The sequence below is a fragment of the Bos mutus genome, chromosome 23, assembly GCF_027580195.1.
Source record: "Bos mutus isolate GX-2022 chromosome 23, NWIPB_WYAK_1.1, whole genome shotgun sequence".
Classification (NCBI taxonomy): domain Eukaryota; kingdom Metazoa; phylum Chordata; class Mammalia; order Artiodactyla; family Bovidae; genus Bos; species Bos mutus.
Window position 1 is genome coordinate 31,683,338 of NC_091639.1, and position 21,258 is coordinate 31,704,595.

Consider the following 21,258-nt stretch of genomic DNA (forward strand, 5'->3'; position numbering starts at 1 on the left):
GTAGTTGAGAACAGAGCTCTATTAAGTCAGAAATGAAGCTTAAGTGGTATATAGCAAGTCAGAGCTGGTTTGAGGAGAGGGAGTCTGTGTTATTAATTAATTTATACTTTTCAGTAGTTGGGGAGGTCCTGGCTTTTTCTGCTCAAGGTCTGGGTTTTACTAAGAGTGTCTGTGAATTGTTCACAATATCTAACAATAGAGAGTGAGTGGGATGCAGAGTGCTTCATGAGAACGTGGCCTCTGGAAGGCCCTCACACCAAGCAATGTTTAAATTTAGTTTCAGCATTCGCAGCACAAATAGAGAGAAATTCACAGTTGACACAAAGATGAGTTGTCTCCATCCATCTTCCTTTCAAGTTGCTTACTCTGGAAGGGATGCCAAATTTGGGACGTTCCCATAATTGCCCTACACAGACAGACAACATACATCCTTTATACATCAAAAGGAAAGAGCAGTGACTCAGGGTGGAGGACCCTAGGGGATTGGTTTGCTGAAATTGCTCTTCACTAATTACACATGCTTGTTTGTTCCTTCTTTATTTTAGAATTAGAATAGAAAGAACTTATTCCAGAAATCCGGGTCAGCTCTAAACTTTGGTTTTCTTACTAAACTTGAGGGCCTCTGTTATTCAGTAAGCCTGTCATCTTTTAGTTGTTTGCAAACAGCATTAATCAACTCACCTATGAAGGTGAAAAGAGACTTTTTCAACTGGAGTAAACCATCTCATATCACCCACCCTGGAAAGATTAAACTTGGTAATTTCTCAGGTGGGCTCAGCCAAAACTTTGGTCTTCTCCTGAGCCAAGATTACTTTTTCAAGCAAGGCTCACCTCAACCATTTATGTTGAAGAGGAATCCAGCTTTACTCCCAGGTCTGTTTATCTCCATGTAAACCATCCCTGGGCTTTAAATATTATGTTATGTTGAAGGTTGTCACAGTGGTTGTAAAACGTGAAATATCAAGGGTAAGAAGCAGAAAGTATTACTTTGGTGTGAGCCTCTCGAAGGCAGCCGTGGTGGAAGGGGCTATTTCAGGGCCTGAGGCTCCCCTGCCTGTGGTTGTGGGAAGACACCCTATCCGTTCCTGCAAGTTATTTGTGGCTCTCCAAGGAGCTCATTTTCCACTGTTCTCCTGTGCACGGTCTTAGGAGCTCGAGTTGGAATTTTCTAGCCTTTGTTCGCACGTGTGCTTCCGTCCAAAAGTGCCCTATGACACAGAAAGTCCGTTGTTAAGATGGAGCTCACAGAGCGAGCCCCAAAGAAGGGCTCTATCGGATCTGCCTGTTTTCTCATCCTTGATATGCTGATCCAGAGTGAACTGTGTAATAGCCCACTAATGAAATTTCAACCAGGGCTCCCAAGCCTGACAACCATAGTAAATCCTGTGTAAGCAGGAGATTTGGAGGGAAGGTTTTGAAGCTAGTTGAATTTTATGATTAAGAGAAAGTTATTTGGAAAACCATTTTTGTTTCACCTCATGTTGGTAGAAGTCTTTGTCAAAAACTTGGGTTTTACTTTTCTTTTTTTTTCTGTATAATTAAAAATAATCATTTTTTAGAATTAAACTCTTCCGCACATTCCTAACATTATCTTAATCATAAAAGCTTATTTTGTATTTCCTGTAAGATGGCTGTTGAAGGTAAATTTATTGGACTGAAAGTTTATATACTCCAGAACAGCCCCAGAATTATTAGCTTAAAAGAACAAAAAATTCATAATGTTATGAGGATTTGTCTTTTTCACATTTTTCTGAAAATACATTATATAAAAATTTCATCTAATTGAGGGTTACAAATCCTCTGAAGGTGGCTGGTCCAAGTTTAACTAATGAAAACTATGGTGGTGAAAAGAGGAATTTTATTCCTAAATCCTGGATTTCAGTTCTGCTTCACTCTGAGTCTCATTGTGGAAGGCCCTGTGTGGCCCAATTCTCCCAATTCTGAAACGCAAAATATGTCTCTTGGGATGAAATGTTGCTTTCTTTATGGAGTATATTACATTATTATGCCGTGTTACTTTCTTTGCTGGAGTATATTACATTATTACAATTAGTATTTATTTTCCCATTTTTCTTTTATGGGTGTATTTTTATCCCATCATGAATATCTATCTATCTATCTATGCATAATAAAATTGTGTAAGATTCACGTTTTATGTAATGCCTATAATGTACAGAACTCTAGCACCGTATTGGGCAAGGGGGCCTCTATTACTATCTGTTCCCATAGCTTTTTACTGGGACTATAAATTAGGCCTGGGAAGGATATAATGAGTCAGTAATTTATAGACTATTAAGATACTTAGTTAGAAGTGATTCCTGGGCATGTCCAATAGAGAACACATGTTTCTAAAGGACAAACAGATTCAACACAACATGTCTTTGGCCTAACCAAGCCCAATCAATTAACAAAATGGGATGTCTTATTTTACATTTCTCCCACTGCCCCGAAATAGAATCACTAACCACTTGTTAACCACACTGACTTTTTAACAGAGCAGTTGCTAATGCTTGGCCACCAGCAATGTTCAGATGAAGCACCCTACTAGACTGTAGCCAGCCAAGCCCCAAAACAGGAAGAAAGTGCTGCTTGCTCTTTTGCCCCCTTTCCTGCTTTGACTTGATGTGATAATTCACTGCAGATTTCTTCTTCTTTGACAGAGTGCCTACCGCAGGAACGGGATGGCTTTTCTGGCCTGCTGATGTGACTGTGACTGCGACAACAGGAAAGGCAATGTTATATTAAGGTGATTTCTGTTCCCCTCCTTGGGCAAAATAAAATACAAGTTTACCCTCTCCACAGCCTTGGGAGTGGGTTGGTTTGTTGTGACTATCAACTGACTGACTCCAGCCCTTTTCCAGCCCCCTCAGCGCTTAGTCTTGTTTACTGGATGGGCCATTTAGCCAATTAATGGCAGGATGTTCAGGGTGGTGTGTAGGTGGACAAGAATGCAATTTTGCAATTTGAATTTGGAGTAGAGCTGCTCTCAGCTCACATAACTTAAAAGCAGTGTCTTTTTTTTTTTTTTCTCAGTGTTTAGTCTGTGTTTTATTTGATGCATTTTGTAATCCAGGTTTGGGACAAAGGACACACAATTAAAAGGACAGTCACATTTCCCCTTGCACTGTCCCACCAACTCTACTTTCTGACATTTGGTGACTAGATCTTCATGTATTTTACAGACACATGTCCACCTTATGAACTCAGACTAATCAAAGACCTAATAGGCCCGATGAACTGTCTGTTCCTATCTTTTCTTCCCTTCACCCCACGTATTGTACATCTGTCATTCTTACGGCGTCTTCCCTACTTTCCAAGTATCTGCCTGTGGTGTGTTTTTTCCCTCACAGAACTCTTCCCGTCTTTATTTCTCGCCTTCCCCTGTCCCTTGGATCCCCAGGCCCACCCCTCACACACACCATACCCATTTAGAAGCCAAGCAGTTAGAATCAGTGGAAGGGCAGCTGAGTGATCGGTTTTCTCACTCCAAAGTGCTAGCACCTAGCCTGCGTGTGGGCTGGGCCCTTCTCTGCTCTAGCAGCTGAGTTATCCTTCTGACATCTGTACTTTCTCCAGCAAATGAGGAACTGTCACTCTTGGAAACAAACTCGAATATAGCAGTAATATACCTATCTTGATTCAACTTGAATTGCAAAAAAAGGAAGTTATCTCTTTCACACTTGATGAGTTTTGCATAATTTTACTTTTATTGTGGTTTCTACGCACACTGAGACAGCCTTTGTCAAGAATTAATAAAAATAGAAATGAGAAGCGTGAAGGATTTTCCTGCTGTGACCAGATCACAGCGAGGCTCAGCTAATGGGATTGTGCCACAATAGCTTCCCTGGTGGCTCAGACAGTAAAGCGTCTGCCTGCAATGCAGGAGACCTGGGTTCGATTCCTGGGTCTGGAAGATCCCCTGGAGAAGGCAATGGCAATCCACTCCAGCACTCTTGCCTGGACAATCCCATGGACGGAGGAGCCTGATAGGCTCCAGTCCATGGGGTCACAAAGAGTCGGACACGACTGAGCGACTTCACTTTTACTTTTTCATTCACATTTGTGAACTGTCATTTACCTGTTTTGTGTTAGTCCTTCTGGAAGAAATCTTCATGTCAAGAACAACAACAACAACAACAAAGTACAGATATATAATATCAAAAAATTGCCAAAGGGTTTTGATGTTCCATCTGTGATTGGTGAAATGGATGATTAAACTTTTCTTTTTATCATCATTCTTATTTTTCTTGGCGTCCCTAATCACAGAAAATTATAAGCTTGCAGTAAACATCCTAACTTTTTTAAATGACAGCATTTATTGTATTTGGTTTCTATGCCAGGCTCATAGATGTATAAAATCTTCAGGAGCTGATTTTTCACATCAAAATTCCTCCTGTCCCACATTATACATTTTAAAGTATGCACAAGGCAGAAAATATAAGGTTTAGGTTTTTTCCCCTTCATTTTATTCTACCTGATCTCCTTATAGTCCCAGAGAAGGAAGACTCAACGTACATTTCTCTCAAAAATATGACAGGTCTATGTTTTTGTTGGTCTGGCGTATGTTTGTCTATCTTGAACAGTCTGACAGGTAATTATTTATAAAATCTGGTTTTGCCCAGTAAGTCCATATAATAACCTTTCACTTTTCATCATAAGCCAATGAGCTGAATTTAGAATAAAACAAGGTCATTTATGTCTGTCCTGAACCAGCCTAGATGTCCCCGTAATTGCTCAATATTAATATTTGTAATTCTTTTTTTTTCTTGTCTACACTTAGGTTCTTTTTCTGACTCTTTCCACAGCGCTAAATTTGAAGTGAAATAAAATTTCCTTAAGCAGTGAGTATAGGGGGGAAAAAGATTTATAAAAGGAAAGTTTCAGAAATTGGGACTTAAATAAATTGTTCTTTCAAGATTAAAATATTATGTGGAATCATAAAATGTCAAGAGTAGAAGATGGTCTTAAAGATCATTGACTACATCCACTCATTTTACAGATGGAAAATGGTGGCTTGGAGAGGGAAACTGACTTTCCCAAGGTCACTCAACAGTGGCTGTGACAGACCAGAGACCAGACTCATTGTCCCTAATTCTCAGCTTAGTCTTATACTTTGCCATTCTGGATCTGCCTTAGATGTCACCAAGACATGTCAGGGTTTTATGGCATGTTTATCTTAGACAATAACCTAAACTTATTTTGTGAAAGTGAAAATGTTAGTCACTCAGCCGTGTCTGACTCTGCAATCCCATAAGCTGTAGCCCACCAGGCTCCTCTGTCCATGGAATTTCCCAGGGAAGAATACTGGAGTGCGTTGCCATTAGGATCTTCCTAACTCAGGGATTGAACCTGTGATCTGTCTTTTGGATCTCAAGCAGATTCTGAGTCATCAGAGAAGCCCCCAAACTCTTATTTTTTAAATGATTCTAATTATGGACATATTCTAAAGCACAAGCATTAGATTAAAATCTTCAGATGGGCTGTGATATTAATTAACTAATGTGTTATATGTCAGTTGTACATCAATTTTTAAAAAGAAGTCAGGCACATGAAAAGACGTTCAGCATCACTAATTATTGGAGAAATACAAATCAGAACCACAATGAGGTATCACCTCACACTGGTCAGAACGGCCATCATCAAAATGTCTACAAACAGTAAGTGCTGGAGAGGATGTGGAAAAAAGAGAACCTTCGTACACTGTTGGTGGGAATGTAAATTAGTGCAGCCACTAGGGAGAACACTCTGGAGGTTCCTTAAAAAACTAAAAACAGAGCTACCGTATGACCCATCAATCCGACTCTGGGGCCTGTATCTGAAGAAAACCATACTTCAGAAAGGTGCCTGCAGCCCAGTGTTCATTGCAGCTCTGTTTACAATAAACAGGACATGGAAGCAATCTAAATGTCCATCAACAGATGAATGGATAGAGACGTGGTGCGTATATACAATGGAGTATTACTCACCATAAAAAAGAACAGTGATGCCATTTGCAGCAACATTGGATGGACCCAGAGATTATCCTGTGTGCTGCACTTGGTCGCTTAGTTGTGTCCTGCCAGGCTCCTCTGTCCATGGGCATTCTCCAGGAAGGAATACTGAAGTGGGCTGCCATGCCCTCCTCCAGGGGATCTTCCCAACCCAGGGATCAAACCCAGGACTCGCGCATTGCAGGAGGATGCTAAGTGAAATAAGTCACTTAGTAGACAAATATCATATGGTATCATTTATATGTGGAATTTAAAAAATCATACAAATGATTGTGTTTGCAAAACAGAAACAGACTCTCAGAAAAACAAACTTATGGTTACCAACAGGGAAAGTGGAGGGCAGTGGATAAATGAGGAGATTGGGATTAACACATACACACTCCAGTATACAAAATAAATATAATCAGCAAGAACCTACCGTATAGCACAGGAAACTCTACTCAACACTCTCTAATGACCTATGTGGGAAAAGAATCTGAGAAAGAATAGATATATGTATATGTACAACTAATTAATTTGCTATATACCTGAAATTAACACAATATTGTAAATTAACTATACTCCAACATAAAATGAAAAGTTATAGCTAAACAATATAAAAAGTCAGGCTCAATTGTAAATCAAATGGGAATATACAAAATAGTTTCTATTTTTGTAGCTCTGTGTTTAGGAGATGGAATTTGAAAATAAATAAATCAGGTAAGTAAATAAATAACTTCTCTTATGAGAAATTGATGCTGCTTTATAGACATGAGGATAAAAGAAATAGAAATATTTCTCCCTTTGATCCCTTAGAAAACTAGGAATAAAGCTACCATATAACCCAGCAATCTTATTACTAGGCATATACCCCAAGGAAACCAAAATTGAAACAGACGTATGTACCCCAGTGTTCACTGTAGCACCATTCACAGTAGCCAGGACATGGAAGCAACCTAGATGTCCACCAACAGATGAATGGGTAAAGAAACTGTGGTACATATACACAATGGAATATTACTCAGCCATGAAAAGAAACATGTTTGAGTCAGTTCTAATGAGGTGGATGAACTTAGAGCCTGTTATACAAAGTGAAGTTAGAGAAAAACATATTGTATAATAACACATATATATGAAATCTAGAAAGACCTACTGATGAACCTATATGCAGGGCAGCAATTAAGGACTTCCCTGGTGGCTCAGAGGGTAAAGAGTCTGCCTGCAATGTGGGAGACCCGGGTTTGATCCCTGGGTTGGGAAGATCCCCTGGAGGAGGGCATGGCAACCCACTCCAGTATTCTTGCCTGGAAAATCCCATGGACGGAGGAGCCTGGCAGGCTATAGTCCATGGGGTCACAAAAAGTCGGATACAACTGAGCGACCTCACTTGACCTCAGTGGAATGTAAACATAGAAGACAGACTTACGGACCCGGGGGAGGGTGCAGGGAGGAAGGACAGGGTGGGACCAATGGAGAGAGTAACGTGGAAACATGTGCACTACTGTGCAACACAGATAGCCAGTGTGAATGTGCGGAATAATTCAGGGCACTCCACCAGGGCTCTGTCACAACCTGGAAGAGTGGGATTGGGTGGCAGGCGGAAGGGAAGTTCAGGAGGGAGGAGACACGTGTATACCTATGGCTGACTCATGCTGATGTATGGCAGAGACCAACACAGTATTGTGGAGCAGGTATCCCACAACTAAAAATAAATTAAAAAAAAAAAAATTTCTCCCTTCACCTGAATTTGCAAATGCACCTTTCTAAACATGCCATTTTGAGGATATGTCATTAACCTTCTGTCTGCACATATTGCAATAGTTGAGATTCAAAAATAATGTTCCAGTTTTAGAGGCAAGAGTTGTTATTTAAGCATAACTATTTTTAATGGTGTATATAATTTCTGTGTTTGGGATGAATTCCTCATTTATTACTCTATGTTCTTTGTTCCTATAAAATAGTAAACAATCCACTTTTAATGCTTTTACCATGTAGAAGACAGATAAACATAACTGGTAATTCTTGGTCTGAGAGTAAATAAGTTTACTTGTCTAGAAATTATAAAATTTAGTTTTATGAAAAAAATTTATATAGTTCCCAAATCAGGCATTTCTTTCCAGTTCATATAACCCCTTATGTAAAACTGAGTCACTACAGAGAAAATACTCCCTCATCTGCTCTCCTGGAATTTAGATAGAACCTTCCCAAGTTGCATTTAAAATTCTACCATCAACCATGTATACATCTTATAAAATATTTTACAGTTTCCTGTGTGCTCTGGCTGAACATTTCATAGTACATAAACACTTCTGCAAATAATATAAGGGCATTGAGTTGAATATGTCATAGCAGTGGTGGCCACATTAAGCTGATTCTTCATCGATTTATTTTCTTATTTTTATGTTCTTGTTTGGAAGACAAGATGAAACGTTCTGTGCTTATTGTATAGTTGGTGGGAGTGGGGAACAAGGGCAGACCAGGGGACTCTAGCTAGCAGTTTTAGTGGAGTCGAGTTCATTAAAGGAAAGGCTTTCTGCAGAGGGCGTCAAGCCAAGCTTAAACAACAAATCTCTGCCTGCAGGAATTGGATGTAAATGTGATGGTTAAATAAGGGCCAGATGGCTTTAAAAGCTCAAATATTAAAAAGTCATATCTCTTAAAGTAAGTTTCTAGTGTCAGGACTAGGATAGTGATACCATAGCACTTAAGAAAAAAAAAGAGACTTTTTTTTTCTGGAAGAAAATATCAAATATTCAGGCTGTCGTAAGTCATGAGAGTTTTGGCAATTGAAGCATATTTTAAAACAATCAATTCCTACAAAGTCATGAGAAACCCAGATACAATATTTCATTGTTGGAAACCACTGTAACTCTGTATAGGGTATTATATTCATGTTCTCTTTTCTGCTCATCACCACCCAATCTTTACTATTCCTTTTTTTTTCCCCAAAGAGTATAAAACTAGAAAAAGATATAGGAAAACTCAAGAAGCAAGATGTTTACTTATATAACTGTTGAACAGTTTACTTGCTATCAAAAATAATTTATTATATCAGCATTTTAATAATGTTTCACATAATAATCATAGTTTCACATAATAATCGTAGGACACCATGTGCCACCCTGTACCCTAAGCACTTTATGTGATTATCTGATTAAATCCTCACAACCCCACTATGAGAGATGCGTTGTCATTCTCTGTGTTGCCCGTAGATGGTAGAAAGCAAATTTAAGAACAGAAGGTTCGAACTTCCCTGGCGGTCTCGTGGTTAAGAGCCTGCCTGCCAGTGCAGGAGACACAGATTTGAACCCTGGTCCGGGGAGATTCCACATGCTAAGCCCGTGTGTCACAACTCCTGAGCCCGTGCTCTGCAACATGAGAAGCCCACACACACAGCTAGAGAAGGCCACGCATAGCAACAAAGACCCCGTGCAACCAGAAATAGATAAGTGAAAAAAAGAGAGGATGGTCCCATGCCTGATGCAGAAGTGCCCGAGATGGAGCTACTGTTAGTACCCAACACTTTGACCCCAGAGCTCATGCTCTAAACCAGTGTTATACCACTTGCACTGTGCTAAAGATTTCTGATAACACAATTGCTGCCCTGAACCTAGAAGTATTTCTCAATACCAAAAAACTTGATTACAAGAAAATTTTAACTTCACATTCCTTCCCTGAGGCCAAGTATTATGTATATAATAGAATATCATATAATGTGTAACAGACTATAATTATATAGCATGATGCCAAGTCTTCTGTAATGTCTTGAACCTTAAGATAAATACGTAGGATCAATGCACATACTAAGAATCCCTGTACAAATTATGAGGAAAACTTCCCCAAGATCCATGTGTACAAAGCCTCTCCTTTGTGGGACCAGATTTCTCTAGAAGGCTCTCATTACACAGGCTACTATTTTATGCTTTCATACAAGCTATTTCATGTTATAAAACAATCCCCATCGTGTTTACATGTGTTTGCAGTGGCCGATCCAGAAGTACATGCAGCAACCCCCTGTAACTTTATACAAATGCCCCTTTTAGGTATTTGCCTGTTAATTGTGATGCAGTCTTTTGTTTCTCCCAGCCCAGGATGTGCAATTGTGTGCGTGGGATAGTGGTGGACAGAGATAAGGAAGGAAGTGGAACAAAAGTTGCTGAACACAATTTGCATTATAAATGATGATTTTCCTCTCTCATTAGCAGCTTCTTTAATTCAGCCCGAGGTCTGTTCTGCCTCAGAACAAGTCACTTTCAAATTTATATTTGTTAAGATGTCGACTAGCAGTGCCTCAGCCTGTGGCATTACGTACCTACAGGTTTCTTTTGCGAACGACGTTGATTTCCTTCTGCCAACCACTTTACTTGGGAGAAGTCAGTTCACCTGCCAGTACATTGGCCTCTTCCCATCACTCCTTCCAGACTGTGTGTGCCAATCCATTGAGCAGTGCTTAAGCAGCAGTGACTCCTGCAGGTTGGCTGGCCACACTTCATAGGTTTGGCCTGGAAAGAGACAGTGAGCCCAGGTGGTGCTGGAAGTTGGGACTTACGTGGCAGCCTAAGCAAGATCAGCATGGTGTCAGCTTTTCACTGTCCTGGGACTTCCCTGGTGGTCCAGTGGTTAAAACTCCATGCTCCCAATGCAGGGGGCTCAGGTTCGATCCCTGGTCAGGGAACTGGATCCCATGTGCCACAGCTAAGACCTGGCACAGCAAAAAAAACCAAACAAGACTTTCCATGGTCCTAATCCCACAGGAAGATACCAAATCTAGGGGCCAGATGACAGAAAATTAGAGTGGTGGGTCACCGAGTCATGGAATGCCAACTCTAATTAAACCACCAAGCAGTTTTCCAGCTTTATCCATACCCAGAAGGAGGTCAAGATGGAAAATGTCATGTGTCTCCAGAACCAGGGAGGCAGATGATTCCTTGTGGCGGCCCCTCCCTAGACTGGCTGTCCTGTCATGTCCCTGGGACCATCGCCGAGGGAGGTGGGACCATCGCCGAGCGAGGTGGGACCTTGCCAAGTGGCCCGTGTGGAAACATGAAAGGTCTTAGGGCGCCTTCCCCTGAAATGTGTAGAGTCGTGTCCGTGAACCTGTGGAAAATCCGTCTGCCGTTTGCAAGGTGGCCTCCTCCCCAGCTCTTTCCCGTAAAGCTTCCTGCCTGTCTCAGGGCAGGGTGCCTTCTGCGTCTTCCGAGCTTTTTATGCTCCTGTTGGTCTCGGTAGTTTCTGTTTTCTGTCCCTAATCGTCTGTCCATGTACTTTGTAGCCTGCCCCAGATTAAGAATTTCTTGAGGGAAAGTCTTAAATCTATACCTGTTTGTAATCACCACCTGCACATATTGGGTATTCAATAAACATCTATTGGTTGGTTGACAGAAAAGAAAATGGGCATTTAAACATCGTTTTTTTCTTTTTTTGGTTAAGTCTATGTTTAATCTTCTATGGATACTTGTTTGCCTTTGGCTTCAAATCTCAAGAACTATAGATGATCCCAGCCTTTTTCATAATGACAGTCATATAGTATCTCAAGAGAAATCACTTCAAAGCAGGCCACGGGTCAGGTTTCTTGTGGCTTTTCGGATCTGACTACAGGCTTCCCAAGTGGCTCAGTGGTAAAGAATCTTCCTGCCAATGCAGAACACGAAAGACATGTGGGTTCAATCCCTGAGTCGGAAAGATCTCCTGAAGAAGGAAATGGCAACCCACTCCAGTATTCTTGCCTGGAAAAATCCTGGTGGGCTATGTATGGTCCATGCAGTTGCAAAGAGTTGCACGTGACTGATCGACTGAGCACACACTCTGACTGCAGTCTGATCTGAAGGGGTTAATGACCTCAGAGAGGGAGGGAACCTTAGTTACACTTACATACCACTAAAGACCTCAGAACCTTCGCGCCTGCTTGAGTCTAGACTTACAGACTCACTTGCCATTTTTGTCTGTAGCACTGTCCTTAAAAACCTGCTGGGTCTCCCACTGGTTTACTGCAAACACAGTGAGCTGTTTTAGGATGAGGTTTCCCTAAGGTAATGTGTCCACTGAACTTAAAGTAAATGCGAAGATCTATTTAGATTGGAAATAATGGGATTTTGTGAACAGGAAGCAACAGTTTTTCACCCAAAAGGAGCTGACAGTTAGAATGTCTGCTTTCTTTATCCCCATTCATTCATTCATTGATTCAAAAACAAATTTTAGCACCTATGAAATCCAAAGCAATCAACATGGATTGACAGTTCCCAAACAGTAAGACAAGGATCTGGGGGAAACCAAGGAATTACCAAAGGGATTTAAGGAAGCAAGAGACACTTGGATTAAATTATCCATAGACTAAGTATGTTACATGTTTTGCCAACGTAAGTATGACTCTACTTTAGACATTTGCATACTTGCCACTGTGATCTATAAAATACAGATTCATTTAAAATTGACACTGGGACTTCCCTGCTGGTCCAGTGGCTAAGACTCCATGCCCCTAATCCTGGGGCCTGTGTTCAATCCCTGGTCAGGGAATTAGACCCCACGGGCTGCCACTGCGGAAACATAGATCAGATTCCCGAGTGCTGCAACAAATACCCAGTGTAGACAAGTAAATAAATGTTTAAAAAATTTTTATTTTTAAATGACACTGAAATCCTGGTAGCTTTTTGACATTACGTGTCTTTTTTTCACTCAAGACATAGCAAAAGTACATGTTACAGAATGCCTAGGTCAGGGAATTTGTTCCTGTTAAAAAGTGATTCTCAAGCTCAAAAAGAAAAAAAAGATAACTGTTGCTTTCTGTGCTTTTACAGTAACTGCCATTGTCTCCATAGCCCTTCAGTGGTAAGTTGTGCTTCTGAAGGTTTTAAGCTTGTCTTGCCTGGAAAATCCCATGGATGGAGGAGCCTGGTGGGCTGCAGTCCATGGGGTCGCTAACAGTGGGACACAACTGAAGTGACTTAGCAGCAGTAGCAGCAGCAGCTTGGATTTGAGGGTATTTTTTTTTTTTTTGACATAAAGTATCACCTGAACTTTTTTTTACATGTCTTATTTTGGGGAAAATTTATGATCTTTTTAACATTAGGAAGTTTTGCTTTTCCTGACATTTTATTGCTTTGCATATTTGAAACATTTCAATCCCAGACAATAAATATTATGTGATTATTATTTTCATATGAATAGGCTATTTCCTCCTGTTTTTTTTCTAACCCACTTTCCCAGCTAATACTCCAAAATTTATTAATATTAAACTGTGCCACTCAGCTTTCTCAGAATCACATATAAATGAAAATTGAAAGAGGGGCAGGTTTGAGACAGGAGGGGTAAGTAATAGTTCAGAGTAAATTGAAGTGTGTGGTTTTCTTTCAGTTGAATTTCTAATGTTTCTTGTTCAGTTGAAATGAAGATTATATTTACCCCATAAATCATTTTTATAAACTGTAATAACCAGTTATCACATTAAATGGTATCTTTTTATGTCATTATTGTGGAAACTAAATGGATCTCAACAAAGTGGATGGGTGTTAGCTGAGTACCCTGTGAGAACTCAGTGTTAATAGCACTCGCCTGTAAAAGCTCTCCTCTTGGCTCCCTCCCCCGCATCAAGCACCTTTCTCAGTAAGGCCTTTTCTGACCCCCACCTCTTTTAAATACTGAAGCCCCAGCCTCGCCTTACATACCGTATCCGCTTCCTTGCTTTCTTTTTTTTCACTAATATTTCCATACCCGTTTGACAGACTTATTGTTTTGCTCATTATCTTCTCCCTCCGAGTGTAAACTGTCCAGGGTTTAGGATCGTGGTGTTTCCCACTGTTGCGTGCTCAGCACTTGGAGCAGGGGCCGACACCAGTGCATGTCCCGTCAGTGTTTTCCAACACACATGAATGATTGATCAGTCCTTAACTCTGCAGATTCTTGCAGCAATATGCCCACGCCATCGTCCTCTGGTTCGTCTCACCTCTGTCTCGGCTTGTTGTCTGACTCCGTGCCTCAACCGTTTGCCTTCCCTTGACTTGGTTAGTTGCTCCCTGTCTTTGCCAGCGTTTGGTGTGATCTATTCTGTTGTTTTGTTTCCATTTTAGCCATCCTAATAAGCAAAGAGTGGTAACTCACTGGGGCTTTACTTTGCTTTTCTCTGATGACTAATGATACTAAGCATTTGCATGTATTCATTTATCATCTGTATCTTTTCTTTGTTGAACTGTTTGTTCAAATCTTTTGTCCATTTTTTAAAAAACTGGTTGTTTGTTTCCTTATTACAGCATTAGAGTTCTTCATATAGTCTAGATATAGAAATGTGGTTTTCACATGTTTTATATGGGTCTTGACTTTTCTTACAAGTATCTTTGGAAGATTTGAAATTTTTAATTTTGAAGAAGTTTGATTTATCAGTTTTTATCCTTTTGTGGATCATACTTTTTTGTGTCTTATCTAAGAAATCTTGATCTAACCCAGGCTCACAAAGATTTTCTCTGATGTTTTCTTCTTGATATTTTAAATTTCAGCTTTTACTTTTAGGTACCTGATTCATTTTGAGTTTATTTTTGTATATGGTACAAAGTAAGGTTTAAGATTTTTTCTTTCTCCCTGCACATGGATATCTGATTTTTCCAACACCATTTGTTTGAAGACTATTCCTTCTTCACTGAATTATCTTGACACCTTTGTCTGAAACCAGTTGTCCATATATGTGTGGGTCCATTTGGATTCTGTTTTGTTCCTTTAATCTATATGCTTATCCTTAAACAGTACCTTACTGTCTTGATTACTAAGTCATGTAATCAGGTCTTATGAATCCTTCAGCTTTCTAATGCTAGGTCTTCTAATCAGTGAATATGGAATAGCTTTTCATTTACTTAGGTCTTTTCTAATTCCTCTCATCAATGTTTTATAGTTTTTCAGAATGTAAATCCAGTACTTACTTTATTAGATTTATCCATAGATATTTCATATATGATGTTATAAGAAAGATTAAAATTTTTTTAGTTTCTGGTTCATTACTAATATATAGAAATAGAATCAATTTTTTATGTGAACCTTTTATTCTATAACCTTATTGATCTCACTTATTAACTATAATAGTTGGGGGAGGAGGGTTGTTTTGGTTTCTGTTTGTATATTATTTGGAATTTTCTACATAGATGATTATGTTATTTGCGAATAAAGACAGCTTTATTTCTTCCTAATCTGTATGTGTGTGTGTGTGTGCGCTAAGTCACTTCCATTGTGCCCAACTCTTTGACCCCATGGACTGTAGCCCGCCAGGCTCCTCTGTCCATGGCATTCTCTAGGCAAGAATACTGGAGTGAGTTGCCATGCTCTCCTCCAGGGGATCTTCCCAACCCAGGGATTGAATTTTTGTCTTTTATGTCTCCCGCATTGATAGGTGGGTTCTTTATCACTAGCGCCACCTGGGAAGCCCTCTAATCAATACACTTTTTATTTTTTCCTCTTGCCTTATTGCAGTGGCTAGGATCTTCAGTATACTGTTGAATAGGCATGGTGAGAACAGACATCCTTACATTTTCCTGAATTTATGGGAAAAACTTTCAGTCTTTAACCATTAAATTAGCTCTAAGATTTTCTTTGCTCTTTATCATATTGAGTGAAGTTCCGTTTCCTGAGTGTTTTATAGTGATTGGATGTTAAATTTTATCAACTGGACTTTCTGCATACTTGGAGATAATCCAGGGTTGGGGGGGTGATACATTGCATTGATTTTTTATTTACTATAACTGACATACAGCATTATATTAGTTTCAAGTGTATAACATAGTGATTTGATGTGTATTTACATTGCAAAATTATCACTGAGGTGTATGTATTTTTTTGAATTAGTGTTTTTGTTTTCTCATTTTATCTTTCTTGCAGTTTGTAGAACTTCCTGACTTTGTGGCTTGCCAAATGGTCTTCCAGTCAGGTTTTCCCAGTTTATATTCTCATTAACAATGTTTGAAAGTCAGTTTCCTTGTGCCTGCACCACCACTGGATATCATTACTGTTTATAATCTTTTCTAATTTGAAGAAGGGGAAGTCTGACCACTGCATTTATTTGCATTTTTAGTACCACTGAGGTTGAACATTTTGAATGTGTTTATTGGCCACGCCTTTTCATACTGTTCAAGAAAGTGAAAGACGAGAGTGAAAAAGTTGATTTAAAACTCAACATTCAAAAAACTGAGATCATGGCATCCGGTCCCATCACTTTATGGCAAATGATGAGGAAACAATGGAAACAGTGACAGACTTTATTTTCTTCAGCTCTATAATCACTCCGGATGGTGACTGCAGCCATGAAATTAAAAGACACTTGCTCTTTGGAAGAAAAGCAATGACCAACCTAGACAGCATATTAAAAAGCAGAGACATTACTTTGCCAACAAAGGTCCATATAGTCAAAGCTGTGGTTTTTCCAGTAGTCATGTATGGATGTGAGAGTTGGACTATCAAGAAAGCTGAGTGCCAAAGAATTGATGCTTTTGAACTGTGGTGATGGAGAAGACTCTTGAGAGTCCCTTGGACTGCAAGGAGATCCAACCAGTCCATCCTAAAGGAAATCAGTCCTGAATATTCATTGGAAGGACTGATGCTGACGCTTAAGCTCCAGTACTTTGGCCACCTGATGCAAAGAGCTGACTCATTGGAAAAGACCCTGATGCTGGGAAAGATCAAAGGTAGAAGAAGGGGACAACAGAGGATGAGATGGTTGGATGGCAAGCTCCGGGAGTTGGTGATGGACAGGGAAGCTTGGCGTGCTGCAGTTCATGGGATCACAAGGAGTTGGACACGACTGAGCAGCTGAACTGAGCTGATTGGCCATGCATCTGTGTTCTTTGAGTTGCCTGACCTTGTACTTTACCCATTCTCTCTTAGGCTCTTCCTGGTTTGCGTGTTGATGTTTGTCTGCAAACTGGCTTATTAAAAGTTTAGTTGACCTCAAACAACCCTGCTAGACTTTTAAATATCATGAATTACTCTCACCCAAAATAATGTATCTTAATTTCCATTCGTTTATTCTCTGTTTCCCTGAGTCATATCACCTTTTCCAGTTCTTTGTTTTCTCAACTTCACAATATTAGAACTGCAGAATCACCTCATTTTTCAGTTGAGGCTTTTGACACCAAAAGAAGAAAGGGTCTTGTCCTTCCTGAAGGTGGGTGGGAGTGCCTGCGCAGTTTGAATCCACAGGACCACTGTTTTGTCTTCTGGCCAAAAGGACACCAACAATAAATACATTTAGCCCCTTTACCACAGGATCGTGTCCTTGTGTCTGACACTAAGCAATTAAGTCTATCCATAATTTTTCTCATGAATAACTCAGATCCTAAATTCCCCCTGCCCCTACTTGGCTGTTCGACACTTTATAAATGACTTTAACTTTGGCGCCTTGGATTCCCCATCTATTAAGTGGGAGCACTGAACTTCTACTCAGTGACTCTGAGACATACTTTTTACCCTTGAAGTCTATCGTTGAAAGAGGGGATTAGAACGGATTAGGGGAAACCAGCATGGAAGTCAACCTTTAAGAAATTTATTTCCACCTAGAATTCTGTTTTTGAAAGGAGCCTAATCAAAGCTTTTTAAAAATAAGTTTTTAATTATAGGTTTGAAACTTTGTGTTATTTGTAATACCTTTTTAGAAGCATGAAAATAGCATTTCTCTCTGTACCAGCTTTGTGCTTTCCCATTCGGTAAACACTGATTTTATTTAATCTGTGCCTGTAGAAGTAAACCAAGACAGCTCAGTACTTCCTGTTTACCTCCTGGTCCTATATTGTAGATGGCGACAGACCTGCTCTCAAAATAAGCTTCCTTGGTTTAATTCTGCATTTTCTGGTTAGGCAACTGGCCTGTCAATACTTGAACAATGAAACAGTTTGGCTGCTGAAGCCCTGTTCTGACATTCCCCCTTCAAATTGTCAGTGGAAAGTCACTTAATGTAATGGTAGGGATCATATATTAATAATAGTAGGATTTATATTTAAATGGGGGCATCACACAGGCCCTTTCATTTGAGAATATGAAAGCATTTCCAACTCTTCAACTTGGAATGTGTGACATGGGCAAACACAGAGATAGTAAATAACCCTGTTTCCTCTGGAGATTCTCGGTGCTCTAAGTGTCTATTTTTTACGGAGGAAAATTGAGTGTTATGTGTATTGAGTGACTAAAGTGTAAGCTTAGAAATATTTTATGTTTCCATCATAGTTTATTCTGCTTAGCGTAAATCATCAGAGCCAACCATAACTTAACATTTACGAGAGCTTTTTCAGTTGTATTACACTTTTCAGTTGTATTACACTCATGTCAGACACACCTTCCTACAAGTCCTTCCAAGGTCAATAGTTTAGAAATTCTGCCTCTTCCATCCCCTTCTCCTCTCAACACTTATGGAAATATATGCTAATGGAATAGAAGCAACCTACCAAACTAACAGGGTTAGACCACTCCTAAGGCAAGATTAATGAGATAGAAGTTTAGGGAAAAAATAACATTTTTCAAGCACTGAGGGTATAGATGCCAAGTAAAAGCCAGCAACTCTCCTGGATCAGTCAAATCCCACGCTTTGCCCTCCCTCGACTTCCCTCAAAGGAGTTAAAGAGGAAATGCTGTAGGCCCAACTCTCTGGCCCTCCTCTTTGCCCGAGGCCCCAGCTCAGGGGTCACCACTGCAGAAAACAGGGCCACAGACTCAAGGTGCAGAATGGGACTCTCCGCACTATTTACTGAGAGGACACCACGCAGTGCCGAGAGGCAGGAGCATGCGCAGGTAGCTACCTGTGTTCACAGTCAGCCTTTGTCGGTGTGAGATTTATGTCTAAAAAAGAGAACATTTAGAGACACGGGTATTTAAAGTCACAGATATTGTCAAGATGTTAAATTTGTGAAATGGTCTACATAGCTGATTTGTGATTCAGCCGTGAGTTAACACATGTCTAGAGCTATTAGAAGCTTGCTTCATTCGCTTCAGTCGTGTCTGACTCTGCGACCCCATGGACTGTAACACACCAGACTCCTGTCCACCAGATTCTCCAGGCAAGAATATTGGAGTGGGTTGCCATGCCCTTCTCCAGGAGATCTTCCTGGCCCAGGGATCAAACCCACAGTCTCTCGTGTCTCCTGCGTTTGCAGGTGGATTCTTTACCACTGGCACCACCTAGGAAGTCCCAAGAGAACAGCATTTGCTCAGAGGGAGAAAAGCTTAAAGATGTTATCAGTTTGCTGAGACTGATTGGCATCCCGGTGACAGGTCTGTAATATGGAGATGAGGGGCTAGTTTCCTTTTAGAATTCCAACTTTCAAGATCCTAAAATAGCATTTACCTCTGGATACTTGGTTTTTTATAGGCACCCTAAATTCTTCGAGACTGAGGAGTAAATTTCACACATTGCACAAGTGATGTTCTTTCATGTCTAGGACCCAGATCTTAGTTTCTAAGCATTCTCCATTGATATTGAAGCTTTTTGGAGAAACAACTGATTCCAGGAGTGAGGCAGGGAAAGATGCCTTGAAAAATTAGCCTGAAACATCTTAACTCACCAGAAGACAAAGAATTGCTCAAAGAACCAGAGGGACATGTCAAAAATGGGAACATCAAGAGGCTACCACTGGCTGAATCTGGGAAAATCTGATTATAATAATGAGTTATCACCCATAGAATAAAAGAAATAGTTTTGAGTCCATACAATGTAAATAAATAAGTAGAGGAGAAAGTGAAAGCTCTTTTTTGCCATCAATCGCCAACTAATAAGTATAGGTGGAATCATGACATTAAAAGATCTTCATTGAGGGAGAAAGACTGATGAGTAGAAATTTGCATAGTCTCAAGTTGTTCAGTCGCCCACGTCCATTGAGTTGGTGATGCCACTCAACCAACCATCTCATCCTCTGTCGTCCCCTTCTCCTCCTGCCTTCTATCTTTCCCAGCATTAGGGTCTTTTCCAGTGAGTCAGCTCTTCACATCAGGTGGCCAAAGTATTAGAGCTTTAGCTTTAGCATCAGTTCTTCCAATGAATATTCAGGGTTGATTTCCTTTAGGATTGACTGATCTGATGTCTTTGCAGTCCAAGGGACTCAAAAGAGTCTTCTCCAACACCACAGTTTGAAAGCATCAATTCTTCGGCGCTCAGCTTTCTTTATGGTCCAACTCTTTTTACATGACTACTGGAGAAACCATAGCTTTGACCATATGGACCCTTGTCAGCAAAGTAATGTCTCAGGTTATTTTCCCACAAATTCCTTATTAGTTACAAAGGAAAACTAGTAACAACAACAAAATCTGATGTTCTTTCAATGGTTCAGTGTAAATATTGTTAATTAAATTTTTCATTGTTTTGATTCACAAATAGTTAAGCACTTCATTGTCTGGAGTTTTATCTTTCTCAAGGTCATGCCATCAAATAAGAAAAGCAGACAGAAATTCACTTATAACCATTCAAAGACTGCTTCCAATGATGACAAATCCTTTGGTAAGATATACTTTGGGTAAACACCTAATCAAGCTCTTTTTGTTGAGACCTAATGAAACTGTTCTCCCGTCCAACAGCCAGATCAGGCTAACCCTGCAGCACAGCAGAGACATAGAGAAGCAGAACCAACCCCACCAAACTCTTGGATAAGAAAGGGAACCCGAGAGCTACAGCACTGGCTGGGCAGAGTGGTGGCTGTTCCAGGTTGGCCCCTGAACTGCATCTGGTCCCCCTAGTGAGGATCCTGCCCTTCTTTACTTCCCCTTTTGCTGTCTACATAAGACCAGAAACACTGCTTTCAGTTACTATGATGGTTAGGGGTTTGCGACAGGCAGGAGGCTGATGTCCAGAGAGGGCAGGCGGGGTGTCAGAACCCCTAGATGTTGCTGGCTCAGCCGGGCTCCTGGCCACCTGGTTCTGTGATGGACTGCACCAGCATTCCAGGGAGACGGGACAGGCCCCTCGAAGACAACATTCAGACATTAAAACACACACCCACAAAATAGCCATCCTAGACCTCTAATCTTACTTTATAACCCAAACTATAATTACATTACAGCAATTACTTGAATATTACATTTTTATTACTGTTATGTCATTATGTCTACTAGGGGAAAATATGCCTACTTTAACCAATAAAATTCTTAATGACTCATTTAAGCTACACAAAACCCCTGACTTAAACATTTTGGTCAAAATAATTTTTAGAGCCTGGGGGATGAAGAGGGTTAATCTCCATCTCTATGGTTACCCCAAAAGCAAGAAAACTTTCACTGGTAGATAGACTCCTAGAGATTAAAAAGTTGTAGCCAAGGCTGGTCAGAAAATTACCATAGTGCT

General features: G+C 40.2%; 1 protein-coding gene across 9 annotated transcripts in view; it reads left to right on the top strand.

Moving 5' to 3' along the window:
- Positions 1 to 20,230, top strand: part of SUPT3H (SPT3 homolog, SAGA and STAGA complex component) — a 414,689-nt gene extending 394,459 nt beyond the window's left edge. The window contains exons 10-11 of one of the 9 annotated variants that reach the window (XM_070361261.1): positions 2,642 to 2,746; positions 15,822 to 20,230. In XM_070361261.1, the coding sequence (XP_070217362.1) occupies positions 2,642 to 2,707 (66 nt within the window). In that variant the 3' untranslated portion in view covers positions 2,708 to 2,746; positions 15,822 to 20,230. Of the gene's footprint in view, positions 1 to 2,641; positions 2,802 to 15,821 lie in introns of those variants that run through there. The other 8 variants (XM_070361263.1, XM_070361256.1, XM_070361257.1 and 5 more) reach the window with 8 other exon arrangements.
- Positions 20,231 to 21,258: the final 1,028 nt, after the last annotated feature.